The sequence below is a fragment of the Lissotriton helveticus genome, chromosome 4_2, assembly GCF_964261635.1.
Source record: "Lissotriton helveticus chromosome 4_2, aLisHel1.1, whole genome shotgun sequence".
NCBI classification, from domain to species: Eukaryota; Metazoa; Chordata; class Amphibia; order Caudata; family Salamandridae; genus Lissotriton; species Lissotriton helveticus.
Window position 1 is genome coordinate 120,081,464 of NC_136064.1, and position 21,315 is coordinate 120,102,778.

Below are 21,315 nucleotides of genomic sequence, written 5' to 3' on the forward strand. Positions count from 1 at the left end.
CACTAGATTAATGTTATGAGACATTATGATGCGAAGTCAAGGGCTTATATAGATGTTGAATAAAATAGGGCTAATCGCCAACCCTTGTGGGACACCATGCAGGGTGTTTGAGAACGTGGACCGGAAAGGGTACTGCCTGTTGTCTATTAGATAGATATGATTGAAACCACCTTAAGGCAGTGCCCGCAACTCCCACCTATTCAAGCCTGGACAGAAGAGTGTTGGTGGATTTACGTTGCCACTCTTAATGAGAAACTAACATTCTTGGGCCTGTGAAACATTTGTCAGTCTGGACTGTAGTGCTAACCTTACATGTTTTAAGTCTTGTAAAAATGAGAGGCATTGAATTGTATTCATGTCTGGACATGTAATCATGTTGTTTATGGATTTGCATCATGCTTCAAAGTGTCATACTTGCAAACAGTAAAGACTAACAAGCAGCCACTAACTAAACATTTAAAGTAAGCTGAGGATCATTGTTCCTGAGGGTACAGTAAATGTTATTGTTGCATAGGAAGCTAATTTGAAAGTTAGATTTCAAACTATATAGCATGGGTGCACGTAGCCACTGCTCAAAGTTGGAAAAGGTGTCACCAAAGAAATGGCTTGTACTATGAATCCAAAGGAACTCCATGAGAATCATTTTGATCCAAGAAAGGCCCTCGAGACATATTTCATGCGCGATTCTGAATTTGTTGATGATACCATTACTGAGATGTTTTCTAAATTCTTCAAAATCACCTCATCAGGTATGTGCTATTCTTTGGCTTATCCATTATCAGGTAGCACCGAGTTATCTAGTTCTGCTGGCAGCAGATAAACTCATAATGTGGTACTGCAATAGTGTCTAACATAAATTGTGAGTCCATACCATTTGCAGTAGAGGCTTGAGTGTCAATGTTATGTACTAATTATGGTACGAACACTAAGAACAACATCTCTTAACCCCATCGCTGAGCTCGTCATGAGGCACGGTGCTCATGATGACCTGAGCTTGTCATAACGGCTCCAATGCTCGCACGTAGGGCAAATTCCCCCGCTCCGCTGAGCGTTCCACACAAACGGGTGTGGCCATGACGAGCTCAGCTCAGCATGAGCACACGAGCACTGTGACTGTTCATGCCCTCCAACTCCAGCACAGCGGGAGAATTACCCCCGCTGTAAAGGGGTTAATAATTAATAAAAAAGTCACTCTTTGAAGAACTTGTGTTGAAGTGACCACACTTGAACAGTGAATACAGTAAATACTTATTCAGCAATGTAATGATGCAATTTAAATCACGTCTGATAACGTGGGTTTAAAGCACAAACAATGAAGACTCAAGCTACATGAATTTGTGCTCCTCCTCCTCTCCTCTGTGTTTCATAACCTTTGCCCTAAAAACTAAAACATTGTGTAAGGCCCGTGTAAGGAGATCACCTATTGAGTTCAGGTGTATTTTACTCAGAAATGGAAGAACATTGTTTTAAATGTCTTTTTTTGATGGCTGAAAGATTCACAATGTTATATTTATAAAATCACTTTGGGATATTCACAGCTATGGTGAAATATGGTATACATGTATAGATAGATCTAGATAGATCTAGAAATATATATATACTGTCGCCAGTAGGTAGTTATAGTTAGGACCTAGTTTCCATAGGAAATCCGCAACATTCTATTTGAAATAACTTTGGCGACGATTGACGAATCTTTACGAAATTCTCCAAGAAGAGGGCCATCTTCACTCTGCTCCTATCCTGAAAGTATGGGGGGTGATTTGTCAAGTGGGGGCTTAGAAAAAAGGGGATCCCAAAACATGTTTTCCCCATGCATTTTTCCATTGGGACCTTTAAGCGCAGCTACAACCCGAACTGCTGAATGGAATTACACGAAATTTGGCAAAAAGGTAGAGTTTAGTTCACAGATCACACTTTAAAAAAAATATATATTGTATTCAAAGTTTTTTGGTGTTACAGCACATCCATATTCAAATTTCTGTTAATTACAGTACATTCTTAATCATGATGCTAGCATATACATACCGCACCTCTCAATCATAATTAGTGAAAGAAAAAAGAAAAACACAACAATTACCTAGAAGAGAAGGGAGAGCAGAGGGCAAAGAAAAGGAATAGAAGAGAGAGAAGGAGGTGGGAGACGGTTCAAGATTAATCATTTATAAACATTTATGAAAGATCATGGCAGCACCCTACCGGGAATTTTTAGCATGTTATTTCCATTTCTGAATAGGCTCCTAGATTCGGCTCCCTAGCAATCTCCCCCTTTTACCTTTTTTAGCATATATTCCCTTTTTTTGGTTAAATATAGCAAAGTAAGCAAGCCAACCACTGATGTAGGGTTGGAGGGGCTCTATCCAACCAAGCTCTAGCTATACACATCTGCAAGACGGCCATTGCCATAAATAAAAAATAAGCATCAGGTGTCTGCTCAGGGTCCCGACTGACCCCCCATTATAATCCAGGCCTCCGTAAGTGTAATCTTGATACCCAGGGATCTCAATAGAAAATTTTCCATTTGGCTTCTGAGTGTGTAGAGCTGGGGACAGCCTACGAATATATGCACTATATCTGCTTCCGAGGAGTCGCACCATGGGCAGGTAATCCCCGTGGTCCCCCCATTGCGCTAACCTTGCTGGTGTGTGATATAAAGAATATATTGTCTTATAGTGTTGAGCTTGTATCCCAGCCCGACACAATGTGGTCAGACCTAGATTGTGCGATTCCTGGAAACATTCCTTCTCTACCTCCAGCTTGTCTACCCATTTATCACTATATTTTCCAAGGTCGTCTGCTTTTGCGTCCAAAAGCTCTGCGTAAAATCTACGAATGGAACAATCTGCCCCCCTCTCTACAACCTCAAGAATGTTATTTTTAGTAAACGCTGCCGGACCTCCTTATTCCAAAAGAAACTCTGAATCTGCAAGTATTTAAAAAAGTTCCTTCTATCAATCCCATAGGTCGCCTGCAGTTCAGTAAATTGGAGGATCCCTTCAGTCCCAAAGATATCTCCCAGTTTCAAGATTCCCCTCCTTCCCCGATCAGCCATTACTGTATCAGCAAATATTTCTCCTGGGAGAGACACATTCCTAAACATACGTGGATAATAAGTAAACCTGCCTAATCCACATTTTTTGCAAAATGCTGTCCAAATTTATCAACCCCCTGGAGCGTTTTGAATCTTGTTCTTTTGTAGAAGCTAGGATCGGCACATTTGAGAAGGTAGTTCTCCGCTTCCTCACCCAAAGCACCGCATATACCTCTGTAGAGCCAACCTTTATTCGTGTGTTCTCTGCTGGTCCTCCTACCAACCCCTGCATGTACTGCAGTGCCGCTGCCCAGTAATACATTTTAAAATCCGGAATTGCCGAGCCCCCCCTGTCCCTAGGAGGAATCATGAACCGCAGTGCTCTCCTTGTCTTGCCTTGAGCCCATATGAACCTATTGAGTAATAACTCAAACCATTTAAGCTCAAAAAAGAGTGGAATCGTCCTGAATAGGTACCGGAATTTAGGCAAGAAGATTGATGTTTATTTCATCTACTTTGTCTAGCTCTGCCGATATGTTGACCCTAAGGTAGACTGCTGAGTCAATCACCCTCTCGTCCTTACATACTGCCCTGATGTTCTTAATTATCTGGGTTTTGGCCCTGTTAAGGGCATAGCCTGAAACCTGCCCGAAGGCCTGGGCCTCACTCTCAATCTCTGCCAGAGCTCTAGCTCGAGTTGGGGTTACAATTGCGACATCGTTGGCATATGCAAATGTTTTAAAGTTATAGGTCTATAGGATCCTGGCTGTATGTTATGTTATGTTATGTTATGTTATGGGAATTTGTATCGCGCACAGCTGCTCCATTAAAGGAGCGTCCTGGCGCTTGACAGGGTAACCAACACAACACAACTAGGAAGGCAGCAAACTAAAAAAGCTAACAAGCTTTAAGGAAATAAAAAGGTCTTAATGGCCCTACGGAATAAAAGGAGATCATCCAGCGCACGTATCTTTAAAGGAAGAGAGTTCCACAGGGCCGCAGCCCGAACTCGGAATGAGCGGCCTCCAGCTCGGCTCAGCTTAAACCGAGGGACCACTGCTAGATCATGGCCTAAGGATCTTAAAGGACGGGTAGGGACATACGGAGACAAAAGATTCATAAGAATCGGGGCAGAAGAGCCTTTAAGAATTTTGTAGGACAGGCAGAGCACTTTAAATTGAATCCTCTGCTTGACTGGTAGCCAGTGAAGGGAACGCAGAGTGTTGGCAGCGGAACAGAACCTAGGCAGACCCACCACTGCTCTGGCTGCCGCGTCCTGAACACGTTGTAAACGTGCAATTTCGGCCTGATTCACCCCTACCAGGAGGGAACTAGCGTAGTCAAGCCGGGAGACCACCGTCGCCTGCAACACAAGCTGCCTGATCGAGGCACCAAAGAATTTCAAGGCTGGTCTTAAACCTCGCAAATTTCCAAAACAGGATGCGGCAGTTCTCTTAGTGTGGGAGACAAAACTAAGGGCAGGATCTAACCACACCCCGAGATTTTTTATCTTCATTACCGGGATCGGGGTGGTCCCAAGTCCCAAGTTCCGGAGGCCACCATATGTCGCCCCATAGTTCCACCTGCTTGCCGATGATCATTATCTCAGTTTTTTTTGCGTTCAGCTGGAGGCAGTTGGAGTTCATCCAGCTGGCAAGCGCCCTCAGTCCGTTCTGGAACCTAGGGGCATCCAAGTCAGAGTCCCCGCTGAGCGTGACCGCCAGCTGAGTGTCATCAGCATATGAGACCATAGTCATGCCCCACTGCTTGACGACATCAGCCAACGGCCTCACGTAAAGATTGAACAACGTGGGGCTCAGCGAGGAACCCTGGGGAACCCCACGGCCCAGGGGATGGGATTTGGACTGATGGGGCGGAATAGCCACGCAAAAGGATCGATCGGCAAGGAAAGAGCGGAACCACTGGAGGGCAGTCCCTATGATGCCAGCTTCTTCCAGGCGCTGGAGAAGAATCTTGTGAGAGACGGTGTCAAAGGCGGCGCTAAGATCTAATAAAACGAGCGCCGCTGTTTGACCCGAATCTAACACCATGCGCAGGTGTTCCACCATGGAAAGAAGGGCTGTCTCCGTGCTGTGGTCAGCACGGAAACCATTCTGCGTAGGGTCCAGAATATTTGCCCGCGAAAGATGGTCGGAAAGGGCCCTGTTCACATGTGCCTCTGCTACTTTCACCGGCCACGGGAGAAGCGATATCGGGCGGTGGTTCTCAGGTTTAAGAGGATCTAAACCAGGCTTCTTCAAGATGGGCGTCACCACCGCATGCTTCCACTTGGCGGGAACCATGCCAGTAGCAAGCGAAAGATTAATCAGAGAGCACACCGGAAAAAAGTCAAAAGATGACGGGTCCCTGAACAGAGCCGCTCTCAACGGATCTGCCGGAGAGCCAGACTTAGTATGCTGGGCCAGTTGATTAAAACTCTCAGGCAGTAAGCAAGGAAATGTATGCAAGACAATATGCTCCTCTGGACTGAGAGACGGTCCGGTGTACAATGTAGGGGTAGAGAAGGCTCGGTGGATGGCTTGAACCTTCTCGAGAAAGAAGCTCGCCAAGGCCTCACAGTGTGAAGTAGAACAGATATCGCTAGTTGGAGCCTTTTTTGCCATCATATCTTTAAGAGCCTTAAAGATGGATTTGGAAGGGTTAGAGCTGGTGCGGAACTCAAGAGAGTAAAATGCCGCACGAGCTCTGCAGACAGCGCAGTGATAAGTTTTAATAGTGGCAAGATATGACGCTTTTTTACTAATGTCATAGGCTTTCCGCCAATCTCTTTCAGCGCGTCTGCACTTACTTTTTAATGTATGTAAGGAACCATCGTACCAGGGACTGGGGTCCCTTGAGCCACATTTGCTCAGAGTCACTGAAATGAGGGAGTCCAGAGCTCGGGTGATCCACTCGCAAAAGAGGTTATAGCCCATTTCCACGTTGTCAAACGGGCCTAGTGGGTCCTCAGACAGAGTACGATACAGATCCTCTAATCTGAGTTTATTCCAGTGTCGTCTAGGGATGGCTCTGGTCATGGGTTTAGAGGGGGACTCATGCAGTGGGCACTGGATTGTCACTAAGAAATGATCAGTCCAGGCAAGAGGGGTAGATGTTAGAACCCTGGCCTAATAATAATAATAATAAAGGGAGTCTTATAATGCGCGGACTTAGCCCAATGGGCATCAAGGCGCCTGATTTGGTTACCTTAACAGGGCAGAGCCCTGGGCCGGTCGCCTTATGTAGGCGTGCCTCTGATTCCCGGAGCGCTAGCCGCTCGTAGGCGACGCCCCCCACTCAGCATACACTACTCCAAGATGGCGCGCTAAACTTTTCCCACCCCAGGAACCGGACCCGCAACAAGAGCGGTGAAAGACTGATTATAATGCAGGTAAGGGGAGAAAGAGAATCCCTTCGTTAAAATCAGGGGAAAGACAAATGATAGCAGCAAAACAAGTGACAAACAGGTACTTTAAAAATAGGCGCAATGAAGGGAGCGCGAAAGCGCTATGCAGCGGTTTGGTTACCTTAACAGGGCAGAGCCCTGGGCCGGTCGCCTTAAGTAGGCGTGCCTCTGATCCCCGGAGCGCTAGCCCGCTCGTAGGCGACGCCCCCCACTCAGCATACACCACTCCAAGATGGCGCGCTAAACTTTTAGCCTCTGTAAGGTTCGTAAAGAAAGGGTCCAAAGTATGTCCCCCCACATGAGTGGGGTAGGTGACCAGTTGGTGCAATTGAAAGGCCTCCAAGTCAGCCAAAGTACTACTAACAGCAGGGGCGGTCAAGCTCTCAAAGTGGAGATTCAAGTCCCCTAGAATGGAAAAATTAGCACATCCTACAGCCAGCATACTTATAGCATCTGGAAGAGCCTCCCTAAATGCCACATCACTACCCGGTGGGCGGTAGATCAACATGCCAGAGAAGGAAAACTGGGGGCTGATTGAAATGTGGAAAGAAGCACTTTCACAGCCCGCAATTTTGTAGCCTCTCCAGTCACAGGGGTAGCAGGACCTAACAGCAAGCGCTATTCCCCCACCTCTAGTGGGTCGATTAAGCGTGTATACCGAATACTCCGGCGGAAAAGCCAGGTTGAGGATAGCTGTATCAGCCTCCTGCAGCCAAGTCTCGGTAATACAAAAAATATCAGGTGACTCATCCTTGATAAGGTCATAGATAGCTTGGTAATGATTCACCAGCGACCTGACATTCAGGTTCCAAATACTAAGCTTGCGTGAGGAGCATTTATTCCTAGGTGCTGACGGCTTACGCATAGAGCAGGAAATAGTGGGAGTACAGAGCGACCACCTACCGCAAACACACTGGTAGGGGCCACACAGAGGACTCACAGGAGCCACATCACAGCTGGAGACCTGCTGTCCAAAGGACAGTAAATCATCTCTCGAATAGCTGATCAACGCACTCACCGCAATACTATCAGCTCGAGATCCTGTCATGACCGGCGAGTCCGGCGCGTCCTGACGCGGACGGGCGCAGACGGGCAGGACTCTGGCGCGACTCAGGTGCAGCGAAGGCACGCCCGCTGCGCGATCCCGCTGCGCTTACAAGGGAGCTATATGTAGGTGTGCCTCTGATCCCCGGAGCGCTAGCCCGCTCTTAGGCGACGCCCCCCACTCAGCATACACCACTCCAAGATGGCGCGCTAAACTTTTCCCACCCCAGGAACTGGACCCGCAACAAGAGCGGTGAAAGACTGATTATAATGCAGGTAAGGGGAGAAAGAGAATCCCTTCGTTAAAATCAGGGGAAAGACAAATGATAGCAGCAAAACAAATGACAAACAGGTACTTTAAAAATAGGCGCAATGAAGGGAGCGCGAAAGCGCTATGCAGCGATTTGGTTATCCTTTTTTAATATTACCACTATCTCTGGCCCTGCCCAAGAGTTCGGCGCATCTTCCCCCACTTGTGCCCACTGTATAATATCCCTCGTATCCTCACCTATACTTGCTTGAAAGATTTGATCAAATTCTAGGGGCACTTGATCGGGACCTTGCCCGAAGGAAGATTCTTCAATGCCGCTTGCAGTTCTTCAGAAGATATAGGGAGCTCCAGTGCTGCCTTCTTGTCTTCAGAAAGGCAGGTAGCAGATACATCTCTAAGGTAATCCTCGATTATGCTTGCATCCCTTAACTGGTCTTCTTTATATAGCTTAGCATAAGATATCCTAAAAACCGTGCGAATCCTATTTGAATCTGTTATAATAGTACCACTACTATCCAAACTATCGTGTATTTCTCCTGCTGCAGCATTGTGTCTCGTGCGTATAGCCAATGTATGTCCCACCCTCTTGCTTAACTCATGACACAGTTCTTTCCTCAGTAGGTAACTAGTTAAGCAAGAGACCTGTGCACATATTAAGCAATCAATAATCAAGTAGATAAATGTTTGGAGCAAAATAGAACAGTCCCACGATGAAATCTTTGTTGTTAAATTTGTCTTTTAATCGTGCATCCGGTACACTTTACAAACAGCCAGCCGACACATGTTTCATTGTAGAAGAGAGTATTCTACAACTCTTCAGGGCTGGGAAAAAGAGAAAAGTAAACTCAGCACCTAACATGAAAAGCCAAGTCCTCATCCACATATCATTAAATGATTTTAACACAACTTAAACTGGATACCCACAAATGGTGTCATAATTAGAAAAACATTCACCCAACACGCGTGGACACCACAAGAAAATGCTCCTACTGAGGGATAAGAAAAAAGGGGCACACAGAATAAAATGTAATCCTATATTACAACTAAAAAATGTATGTTAAGTTGTGTGTCAAAATTGTGTACCAACAAAAATACAAGTGAGATCAGGTGTCAAATAATGTTCTAGAGGAAAAGTATTATAAAAGTAAAACAACATAATAGAGGTTGGTGAGAAGGTCAACCAACTCAATCCCATAAACATGCTGAGCAGTGGTAAGCATGAAATAAATGGATACCTATATGGCTGGATCCCAAAATGTTTAGAATACTGCAAAGAAATAAACGCAGAGATGGAGAAAGAAAAGAACATACAGAAAGAAGAGTTATACTCCGTTCCCTTTATTCAAGAATACTTACTCCGTCGCCACAGAATCTAAAAAATCGTAATAGGAAAACACTCACCCCACATCCGGTGATATTTCCAACCTGGCAGGGTAGTTAGGAACTTGGATGGAAGTGAATGGGAATAAAATTGGCAGCTATCAAGGCCCATGTATAGAGAAGGAAAAAATACCAAAACACCAAGTGAGACTACGGTATCCAGATGGAATGAAGAGTAAAAGACAATAAACCAAAATTACTGGCATGTGGAGGAAAAATAACCTTGAAAGCAAAAACTATCCAATGGCCCGAGATTGATACACTAAAGCGATCTCAGTAGTATTACTAATAAACAGGTATGTAGTCACGATAGAACAACACCCTGAAAGGCCAGCCCTCGTATCAATCAATTGACCATCGTTATGTCATAGCGAAATCCAAGCAAGAATCTACACCTAAGGCAGTAGTGAATCAAAAAGTCGACATAGTCTGTTATGTACAGGAACAGTAAAAGTCAAATTCACAAAGGAAATAGGCCTCCAAATTGGAGATAATGTATAGAGGACCCCCAGTATAAGGAGTAAGTTGTCAAGAACCCTTCAGTCTTTGCAGAAGCAGATCAGCCGCAGATTCCAATGCCCGCACACCAGTACCGCCACTATACTAAGCAACGTCACCAGCAGGGGGAAAGGGGAATTGGATTAAAGAAGAGACACTCCGTCAACAGCGGCCACCCTCTCAGTGATGTAGGATTCTTCTATACGTGTTCCTCACCTTGCAATGGGTACCTAAATCACAGAGGGAAAAAATCATATACATACGGCTGCTATAGGGGTTTCCTACAAATGTTCTTAAATGAGAATCTTTTCCTACCAACTGTCTACTAAGTATTTCCCTCTCTTCTGTGGTTGTGCTGTTTATTACGTGCTGAGGAGTTTGTGATATCTGCAAAAATAAATAACAAGGTTATAATAGGCTCTAACTGTCTGTGTAAATGAAAGGGGGTTTACGGTTAACCTGGCACCTGCACTCCTCTTTTAAGCAGTTGCAAATCTTCCTAGGGAACTGCAATCCTTGAAATTAACCTTGACGAATTATTATTTCCTTGCTCAGGATACTCTTGTCTATTGCTGCAGACCTTGTCAGTTTATTTACAATTATATCAATCCACCCGAGAGGCGCGCAAAAAGGTACAAGGAAGGATAAGAAAAGGCAGGAAAGGTAAAGGGAAAGGCGCAAGAGGGAGATATCACAGTTGCTGAGTTCGGGGAGGTATTGAGTAACAATTCCAAAATCTCTTACAGTACTGAGGTCCAAACGCTGCTCTCTTTTTACCTCTCATACTTGGAAGACGTTTAGTGAATAAAGAAACTCCAGCGAATACTCTAACACCCGCTTCAGGATTCCTCACGACGACGCGGGTTATTCTGTCCTCCAATGTCTAACGGTTAACGACACTTTCTACACAGAATACTCTCGCCTCCTTAACAGATATACACACTGAGAAGGAGCGAGTGAACTATGATACTAACCGGAAGGTAATTCCGCAACTACTCTGAAACATAAACCACCTCCGGACTCCAGTTCAGTCAGAGGAAGCGTAGAACGAAGCTCTCTGATGAAAATATCAGTTGAATTGGGCAGCTTGGAAGGCGCGCGTTCCACATAATGACTAGACTGTGCTTGCCGCTGTAAAGATAAATGGACGACGGCCACAGCGGCGGCCATCTTAGGGTGTGTACCACCTATCCTACAGTATACCAATGGTTGATTAGTCTAGGTTTGACGATCACCGCCTCCTTTTTCTTAATGTAAGTCTCCCAAAGTGTACTATGGAGGCGATGGTGTGATTCCTGACGTACGTGTGCTATCATAATTTTTACTAATAACGTCCTGACACATCCTACACCAAATAATGGTCCCCAATGGGGCAAAGTCAGAATATGACCACATTCTCACTGAATAATAGGCTGGTCCATGAGGAGACGCCGAACACAATCAAATCAGTAACGGGTAGTGAAGCCAATACAAGAGGAAGAGCAATACAATTTGATGAAAATATGCATGTGAATCAAGATGCATAGATCTTCAAGTAATACAGCTTCTTGATAGCTGAGGAAGAGCAATACATTGTGACGAAAATATGCATGTGAATCAAGATACATAGCCCTTCAAGTAATACAGCTTCTTGATAGCTCTGGAAGAGCAACGTGGAGATAAACACTGACGCTTAGTGTTTGTGCTAGACATAGGTTTTGGAGATGGAATAGAAAAAGAGAAAACACAAACTCTATTTAAATTGCAGATTCCGTGATCTAGAGTTCTCACTGCATTTTTGAAAACCTTAATAACCTTAATAGGTTTTGAAAATGTTACTTTAGAACCAGGAAGCTTGATGACAACCAAGTCTCCAATTTTTACATGAGTTTCTTTAGTAGAATGTTTTGAGTTAAAATGTATTTTTCTATTTAAACATTTATTGCCTTCTTTTACACGCCACCCCATATCTTTTTCACACGATTGACTGACCCCATTATCATGTGAAGAAACTTTGATACTATCTTCAAAATTCCTCACCCAAGATGTTTCCAACAGTGTACATGGGGATCTTCCCTTAAAAAGAACAAATGGAGATTTACCCGTAGAACAATGTGGAGTTAGCCTGTAGCTCTCCACTTTTTTAAGCACTTGTTCTTTCCAATTAAGACCAGAACTCTTAGCCCAAGAAATGGTTTCTTTAAGAACTTTGTTAAACCTTACCACCATTCCGTTGGTTTCTGGGTGATAAAGGGAGCATTTCTTGTGCTTGATACCACTGTTTTTCAAGAATGTTTCCAACTCCCTTGAAACTAATTGTACTCCATTATCTGTAAGAATGGACTCCGGGTATCCTTCTCTAGCAAAAAGAGATTCAAGAAGTTTCACAACACAGTTTGTCTCTATACTAGACGTAAAGTGGACTTCTGGCCATATTGAAAACAAGTCTAGTAAGACAAAAATGAAAACTTGTTGCCCATTGGAGTGAATGGGTCCCAGAATATCAAAGGAAATTTCCGTCCAATTGGAAGATCTCTAATGACCATAGGTTGGACTCTCACTATCTTAGATTTATCACACATGCTGCAAATCACACATTCTCTGATCACTCTCTCAATCTGCAGATCCATACCCGGCCACCAGTAGGATGAACAAAGTCTCTCCTTCATTTTTGACATTCCTGAATGAGACTCATGAGCCAAATCAATTAGAGTCCTACGAAGTTCTGAAGGAGGAACCAGCCGTGTTCCACGAACCAGAAAATCATTACATATTGCTAGCTCGTCCTTGACTCTCCACAATTTTGAATCCTCATCTGTAGCCTGTTTCTTTGAATGCCACCATTTCTGCATCAACAACATGACTTCCAATAGAACAGGGTCTGAGGACAGTTTGAGACGCCATTGACATTCATCAATAACCTCCACAGCAACTGGGCAAACCTGAAAGTTATCCTCTTTACTGTCAAACTCTTGAATATCATCATAAGACACATCAACCAATCTCGAAAGAGTGTCAGCAACACAATTTTCAACACCAGGGATGTATCTAATTTCAAAATGATACTCTTTTAGAGCAATTACCCACTTTGGTATTCTACTAGAAATCAAATCAATTCCCTTTTTAGAGAACATTTCACAGTGGTTTGTGGTCAGTTTTGATTACATATTTTGTTCCCCAGAAAAACTTTTTAAACTTCCTTACAGCCAAATCACAGCAAGGGCTTCACGCTCAATAACTGAATACCAAGACTCAGGATCTTTGAGGCCACGTGAGGCCTCCCAGGATCAAAACTCCTAAGATTAGGTGCATTTTCAAGTTTCTCTTTTAGAGTATTAAACTCTTTGTCGCAATCAGCATTCCAATTAAATTAAGAGCCTTTCTTGAGAAGACCTCCTAGACTCACACAATGATCAGCAAAACCTTGTACAAATGTATTATAATACTCAATCATTCTGAATAATTTCATGAGCTCTTCCCTGGAAGAACGGGGAGGCATACGAGAAATGGTATCAACCAGATTTGCCTTTGGTGCAATCCCATCACCTGAGATCGTATGACCCAAATAATGAATGGACAAAACTCCAAAATGACACTTGTCTAGCTCAACTGTAAGACTTGCTTCCTCAAGTTTGCTTAAAACATCATTAAGAAAACACTCATGTTCCTTATCATTTTTGGGAAAAAACAATATATTGTCTTGATAGACGCACACACCCTTGCAACCATCAAGTACTCTCTCCATAACACTTTGAAAGACAGAAGCCGCTGATACAAGCCCAAATGGCATTCTAATAAACCTATAGGTTCCAGCTGCACACCCAGGACAGTATTTTGGTACATTGCCTAGATTGTTCCAAACAGAGGTGAATTCATACACCGGGAGGGTCCCAAACCTGAGTTTTAGGTAGAGTGATCTATCCAATGGTATTTGTATAAAATCAACGAAAGGCTCAAGTTTCCTTACCAGTTTAAACTCAAGGAACCGCTCTGTAAGGGGACCACCTACACCTCTGCATGTGGCCACCTCCTGAACCCAGTCCCAATAAAGTTTATTAATCACTAGCTTAGGGGGAGGTGTTTGGCTCATCCATGATTCACTCGAGCCCAAATTTAAGAGCAGCTGCCTCAAATTGCTCAACCACTTGATCTTATTCCCCGAGTTGAACAAAAGTAGTTCATCTAGAACTGCTGCGTAGTTATGGAGCTCCCGGGTCCTTCTAAGTCATACCCAGAAAAGTAGCGGGCGCAGGCGGACTATATCTTTTAAAGAGCGCCTGCCCATATCTTGCCATAATGGATTTAGCGGGGTGGAAACTGGAAGGGACACCAGATCTCTCAAGAACTTATTTTCAGATGTAGCTAGATCAGTTGTGTTCTCGAACCCCCACAGCTCAGATCCCTATAGTGCCAATGGTATTGCTTGGCCTTTGTACACAGCGAGAGCCGGAGCTACAGGTTTACTCGTCGACTCCCGCTGCTCCCTCAGAATAGCCCCTGACACTCTTTTATGATTTAAAAGCATTTTGGCCAAATGATCTTTCCAATGTATCCGGCTATTAACCCTAACCCCCAAATAGTCAAATGAATCTACCAACTCCAAGGGGGCACCATTAAGCAAGACATTATTCCTAAATCTCTTGGAGGGTGAGATGGCCATAAGCTTTGTCTTAGCGGTATTGATGGTAAGACCCCTATCCTTGCAGAACTCACTAAAATGGTCCAGGAGCTTTTGAAGGCCTATGGGGGTTTTAGAGATCAGGAGGGTGTCATCCGCAAAGAGCAGGGTAGGTGTTTGTTCCCCCGCCAGGGTTGGAGCGTTGGCCGCTTCCTCCCTCAGGTGATCCACTACACCATTCACAAAGAGGGAGAACAAGGTCGGCGCCATAACACATCCCTGGCGGACTCCACCCCTCATTGACACCCTCTGTGTCAGTTGCCCCTGGGTACCCCATCTGATCCTAGCATAGTTCCCCTCATGAAGTTTCACAATAAATCCCAGGAGAGACCTAGGGAAGCCAATCTTCTCTAGGATATCCCACAACCTGGCACGAGGGACTAGATCGAAAGCTGTTTTGAGATCTATAAATGCCAGGTACAGGCTACCTTTACCGATGGTCACGGCCTTCCGATAGATCGCAAAAAATCGGAAGACCTGATCCCTCGTTCTCCTCTTCCATCCAGACACCCACACTGGAGATGATGACCCTGCCAACCACCTTCTGGATCACGTCTATTAGACTGATCGGTCTTTAGTTGGCATGGTCATCTCTCGCCCCCTTCTTGTACACAGTTACAACCTCTCCTCCCTCCCACAAATCCGGCACTGGGTAGCCCTTAAAGATCAAATTCATTATTAGGGCATTGAGTCTGGCCCAGACTGCAGGTTTGTCCAGAAGGAGGTCCCCAGGTAGCCCGTCAGGGCCCGCCGCCTTTCCTGGGGTCAGATGTTTAATGGCCAATGTTACCTCGGTGGTCAAAAATGGATCTTCGAGCACCGATGGCACATGGCCCTCACTGTCACAGGCTGGGGGAGGAGGGGTATCACCTCTGCTCCACCATTCAAAGCAAAGAAGTGGGAATACCATTGTTGTTCTGTTATATGATTACTAATGGGAACCATACTCTGCCGTCTGGCCTAATTGATCAAATCCCAGAACAGAGAAGAATTCTTCATGTGGGCTGCAGATTTAAGGTCCTGCCAATGTTGTTCTTCCCACTCGCATTTGGCTAGCACTAATAACCTGGCATAATCCTTCCTAGCCGCTCTAACTAGTGAAGGATTCTTTTTAAGCAGGGCGGCTGATAGCTCCTTCCTTTTTTCCTTGCACTGGTCCGTGTACCAAGGGTTACTAGATTTTGCCTGTTTGTAGTTCAGTCTACCCTTATTGCCCTGGGTGGAAAAATATTGGCCCATTTTCTCTATTGCATTTTTATAGACTAGAGAGAAGGATGGGCCCTGAACACTACCATTAGCCAATTCGAATTCCTCTAGGTCTGCAAACAACTCTGCTAAATGCACCTTAATCCTACCGAGATTCCCTTCCTGGGATTGGACCTTATCCCATTTCAACCTACGGTTGGAATTGTAGGGGAAAACCTCCTTGGTTGTCCTCAGGGTGGCTTTATTCCCATTTCCGTTTAATGTGCCCCAACTTAACTTCAAACATAAGGGGTTATGGTCGCTGTCCTGAGAAGGTACTACCTCCATGTCGATTAGATCTCGCCACAAGGTGACGTCATGTAGGATTAGCAGCTAGATTCATGAAAGACCCGTTTTGCGAGTCTATAATAGTGATTTATAAGGAATCGCTATTACAGACTCGCAAAACGGGATTCATGTAGGAATCGCAATATTTATTGTGATTCCCACTGATTCCTTATTTGCGATTAGCTAATTGCTAATCGCAAATAAGGAATAACTCCCCATGCATTCCTATGGGCCTAAAGGCCCATAGGAATGCATGGGGAGTTATTCCTTATTTGCGATTAGCAATTAGCTAATCGCAAATAAGATTGCGAGTTCAAGGGTGCCAGGGTGTCCAAAGGACACCCTGTAGCACCCCTGAAATGTAAATTTACACAGGTGTTGCGCACAAAGGACATGTGTGTGTGTAACATGCAATTGAGAAAAATGCACTAAAGTGCTTTTTTCTATTTTTTCGCTATTTACCACAAAGTCAGACTTCGTGGTAAATAGCGACCAAAAATTGCGAATTCGCAATGTAGAAATGGTTAATGAATTGCATTTAAGGAATCTCAAATAGAGATTCCTTAAATGCATTTCCTCGCAAATGTGCGAATTCTTTATTAGTGAATTTTGCATTTGGGATGATGAATCCCAAATGCAAAAATTGCACTTGCAAAGGGCCAGATTCTCAGAATCTGGCCCTTTGCGAGCGCAATTGAGCTTGATGAATCTAGCTGATAATCTATTCTCGACGGTCCATTGAGCCTATTAAAGGTGTTTGCCCCGCCATGGTCAGAGCTTGTTCTGCCGTTTACCGCTCTTAGATTGTGTTCCATGGTCAGGGTATTAATCTGTATTGCCCTAGGGGTCCATATTCTGATTGGTGCTAGTGACAGGGCCGGTATAGACCATCTAGAGTCCTCATCCTCTATACCCAGGGGATCATCCCTGCTTAGGGGTTCAAATGTATCGCTAAAATCCCCACCCACTATGGTTTTGGAGAGCGGGGGACAATTAGCTAATACCTGCTCAATGGTCGCTATTGTGCTTGACATTTGATCCCCTGGGGACCCTCTTGAATAAACATTAAATAGGTCTATCCTACTCCCCTTGTTGTGCCCTGGGAATGAAAGGTGTAAAATTTCATCGGTCACTGATTCATGGACAGTAATATCCCGATTCAATGCCATCTTTATCCAAACATGAAGGCCCCCTGCGGGTCTACCCTTCCCAGAGCTTATTGCGGGCGAAAAGAAAGTTGCATAACCTGATTTGTACACTGGGAGCAAACTCCAAGTCTCTTGGAACATGCATATATCGAACTTCTCGATAAACGCGTTCCACTCTGGCAAGATCGTCTTTTTTTGTAGCCCAGCCACATTGCAAGATAGCAAGTGTAACACCCTATGAACCGTAGAGGACAAGGCTGATGCAACTCCCTTATTCCCGCCCTGCCCACAAGGTTTTGGCTCTGTCATATCTACTAAGAGACGTATTGGCTTCGGGGGTGAACTACTGTCACCGTTGCACCCCAATGGCTTTATTGGCTTAATCCCACCGCTACTTGAATTGATCAAAAGGCCCTGTCCCTCTTGGCGTCATTCAACCTGCTCAAGTACGCTGAACCTATTCCTTTGTGGGAAATGTGAGAGAAGGGGGGGGGGCAGATGGCTGACCTCCCACGGGGTTAATCCCTGATGAGCGTTTAGTCGCGGGATGTTCTGTCCTCCCTCCTGTCGAATACCTTTATACTGTCTGGGATAGGTTATAGGATAAAAATATGAAAGATGCAGGGCAAAGAGTTGGGTGTTTGCCCAATATGGTGACCTACTGCAGATATAATCTACCGCACTTGTGGTCCTAAAATTGATCACTACTCAATTCCCCACGATGTTTTTAGCCCCAGACACAATCCACCCAACCCTTCTTACACAGAGTATTTCACCCGACATTAGGGCATTGTATGCATTTGTTTTTTAGTTCGGAATGATCCACACTTTCACCATGGCGTAAAGGGGGGACCCCCACAAGAACCACCAGGTATGGCAAGGACTCAACCGGTAGGTTAAGAGTGGGCAGGACTGGTAGGGTCCCCTCTTCCGGACTTTTGCTAATAGAGGATTCAAGGACCCTAGCCTGTTTCCAGTGGGAGCTTTTGTCGCTTGGGGTTTTCCAGCAACGGCTTTTCCAACCCCTAGCGGCGGTACAACAGGGGCAGGTGAAGGATTTACTATTACCTTAGTCAATACAACTGTTTTGATTTCTCCTAGTGATGGAGCTTTGAGATCACTAGGGGTAGGGGTGTACCATTAATTGCGTTCCCCGATGGACAAGCCAGCTGAGATCTCCCTTGACCCAGACTATTAATTGCAGAGGTCAATCTGTCAAGCTTAGACGTCAAGGGTTTAAGATAAGAACTGATAATCTGTTCAATATGGGCTTCTATGTCAGATAAAAGGTGTGTAACCCACACAGGGGTGCCTAGATTATGCAGCGGAGATCCCGCGGTAGCCTGAACTCCAACTGCTGTAGTTGACAATTTTGTAACAGATTTTTTATTTTTCCTTTTCTTGCTTTTCAAGTTAAATGTAGGTGCCCTTCTAACTACAGGATGTGGGGGCGAGATAGGGGCCGCAGACAAGTCAATTACATCATGGGCTATTTGTGCACTTGGTAAGTCTGAGAAGGAACACATGAGAGAGGAACTAAAATCCGGGGGAATCACGGTACCGGCCGAAAAGTCCCCAACGGCCTGGATGGGAGGAACCGCAGGGGTGATGGATAGGCGCCGTTCTGTGTTCTCTATTGCAGAAGCAACAACCCCGATCGTCTTCTGGAGCATCTTGTCGATGGCCGTAAGGCTAGGTAGGTGTTGTGCCGTAGTGGCCTGCAGCCTAGTAATACAGCGTGAGGAAACAGATTTTGACATTTCCCTCTTGTTAATCACTGCTACAACTGTATTAATAAATCCCACTCAGTATTATACATATGGCTTCAACCTCTGAATAATACAAGCGACTTATGGCAGTAAATAGTAAAACTGCCTCAGAGCATATTACAATCATGAATTGTTGGCAAGGATGGTATAGCTCCAAAAGTACCTTTATATCGAAAACAGTTCCAGTGGCAATGTGAGATGATAAGGGGGTGGCCCGTGCCATCCGCCTCCATCCCCGGACGGCCACAGACGGTCCCGCCCTTGCCCCGGGCTTCTCCCGGGATGCTCCCGCGCGCTCCCGCGCAGCGAAAGAGGAAGTTGTTTAGATGGTAGCGGTGCGAGGGGCGTTCCTCTGACACAGGCACAGGTGTGGGCGGTGAAAGCCTCCTGGGAGTTCGAGTTCTTTAGGCGGCTCCGTCGGTAAAATACAGCACACTCCCTCAATAGCCTCCGTGTAGGCTTAACACACAAAAGACTCCTTTCTGCCCTTCCAAATTGCACAAGTCCCGTCAAACGCTGCCGCACCCGCAAAGCGGGTGCGGCAAGGTTTTAAAGCCTGTAACAGTGCAAGGGCGTTCCTCTGACACAGGCACAGGTGTGGGCGGTGAAAGCCTCCTAGGAGTTCGAATTCTTTAGGCGGCTCCGTCGGTAATATACAGCACACTCCCTCAATAGCCTCCATGTAGGCTTAACGCACAAAAGACTCCTTTCTGCCCTTCCAAACTGCACAAGTCCCATGAAACGCTACAATTTACTATTTTGGTGTTAGAGTCTAAGTTGATGGTGTTGATTTGATCTCTAAGTTTAATAGGAGTGGATGAGTTAGGATCGAGCATGACATTCAAATCCCACAGGTGGAACCAGATGATAATGCTGTCCTTTCTTTGAAACATACCATTTCCCAGGAGCAAAACGTCCTTCGTACTCAATAAGTCCTGTTAAAAACCCAAGCAAAGGAATTGTCTCTGCACCATATGCCAAAGGGCGTATGTCAGCTTTTTACTGGTGAATTTTTTTGGCTAATTTGTTTTGATAAAAACTTTTTGAGACTATAGTTATTTTTGCCCCTGAATCAAAAATAACATTCGTAGATTCCCCCTCTATTAGAATTGTGTCAACAGGGCAAGACCTAGTTTTAGAAGTAGAAGAAACTTGGACTACTACTTGTCCACAGACAAAATCCTCATCCAATGTCTCTTCATCTACCTACTTTACTTGAGAGGAAGGTAACTTGCTCTTGCAACGAGTTGAAAAATTCCCCTTTTTTTTGCACTTTGAACATGTAACATTTAAAGCAGGACACTTTGTATCATTGGCTTAATGTCCTACTTTATCACATCTAAAATATTAAGGTGCAAAATGCTTCTTTTTGATTTTATTAGGGTTTGTACTTTTTGTGGAATCCTTTGTGTTTTCTTTAACTACCTGTACAGAAACCTGTTTGTCTTTCATTAAAGCATCAACACATTTTAATGAGTGTTCCACCCTCTTTGCTACTTGAATAACCTCATCGAAGGATGGTTCATCTTTTAACCATAGTTCTTCACAAACATTATCTATGTTGCACCCAACCATAAACTGATCTCTGATCCTTTCATCCAAGGAGTCAGAGAATTTGTAAGACAAAGCTAATTTTCTTAGTTGACTAATATAACCTTCAACTGTGTCTTCATCGTTTCGTACCCTTTTTGCAAATTGGTACCTCTCCAGGATGGTACTTACTTTTTGTAAGTAATGCTTATCCAGATTCTTTATACAAATTTCATACTCATTTAGAACTCTCCCTTCTGCATCACTGAGTTCAGGTAGATGATCAAAACATCCTGGCCGTCAGATCCAACGCAGTGAAAAAGAAGGGAGGTTCTGCGTTCTGCACTTAAACGTACACCACAAACCTTAGCATACCGCTCAAAAACTTTCTTCCATTTTCGCCATTTAATGACAGGTTCACCCGGTGAAGAGAGAAAAAATTTAGCTGCTGTTACATACTGCACGATTTCAAAGGTAAAATATTAATGTGACACAAAGCACGATGCAAGCAAACTAGCAATAGTATTGTGGAAAGATTACATGAGATGAAAAACCAAAAATAATATGTGAGTCACTGTTGCAGCACCCTTGTACAACACAGGACAACTTAAAAGCACACTTGTTTTACATAAAGTTAATACTAAAAAATAAAAATGTGTGTGTCACTGCTGCAGCTGGAAAGTGTGCATGTCACCGTTGTGGCGCGCAAGAAAGTGAGCCTGTCACTGTTGTAGCAGGAAAGTGTGCGTGTCACTGTTACAGCAGGAAAGTGTGCGTGTCACTGTTGGAAATGAGCATGTCATTGATGGCTAGTCACAATTGAAAATAAAGATGCAAAGTGTAAAGTGTGCATATCACTGGGAAGATGACTCATTAATTGCGCAGAGCTTCTTTAATGCGGAACATGAGAAATACTAAAGTTGATGATTAAATGCCCAAAACACACTCGATGTAGCTGCAGGACACTGCCCAACACTTTATAATGTCGACGATCACCACTAGTAAGAGTCACACTTGAAATATAAGCAGTAGGCTGCTCTGTGACTATTCA

General features: G+C 44.5%; 1 protein-coding gene across 1 annotated transcript in view; it reads left to right on the forward strand.

Moving 5' to 3' along the window:
* The first annotated feature begins 595 nt into the window (after positions 1-595).
* The window catches only part of LOC144752080 (nicotinamide N-methyltransferase-like), a 90,265-nt gene continuing 69,545 nt past the window's right edge, over positions 596-21,315 (forward strand). Inside the window, exon 1 of the mRNA XM_078640031.1 lies at positions 596-749. Within this exon, the coding sequence (XP_078496157.1) occupies positions 602-749 (148 nt within the window). The 5' untranslated portion in view covers positions 596-601. The remainder of the gene's footprint in view (positions 750-21,315) is intronic.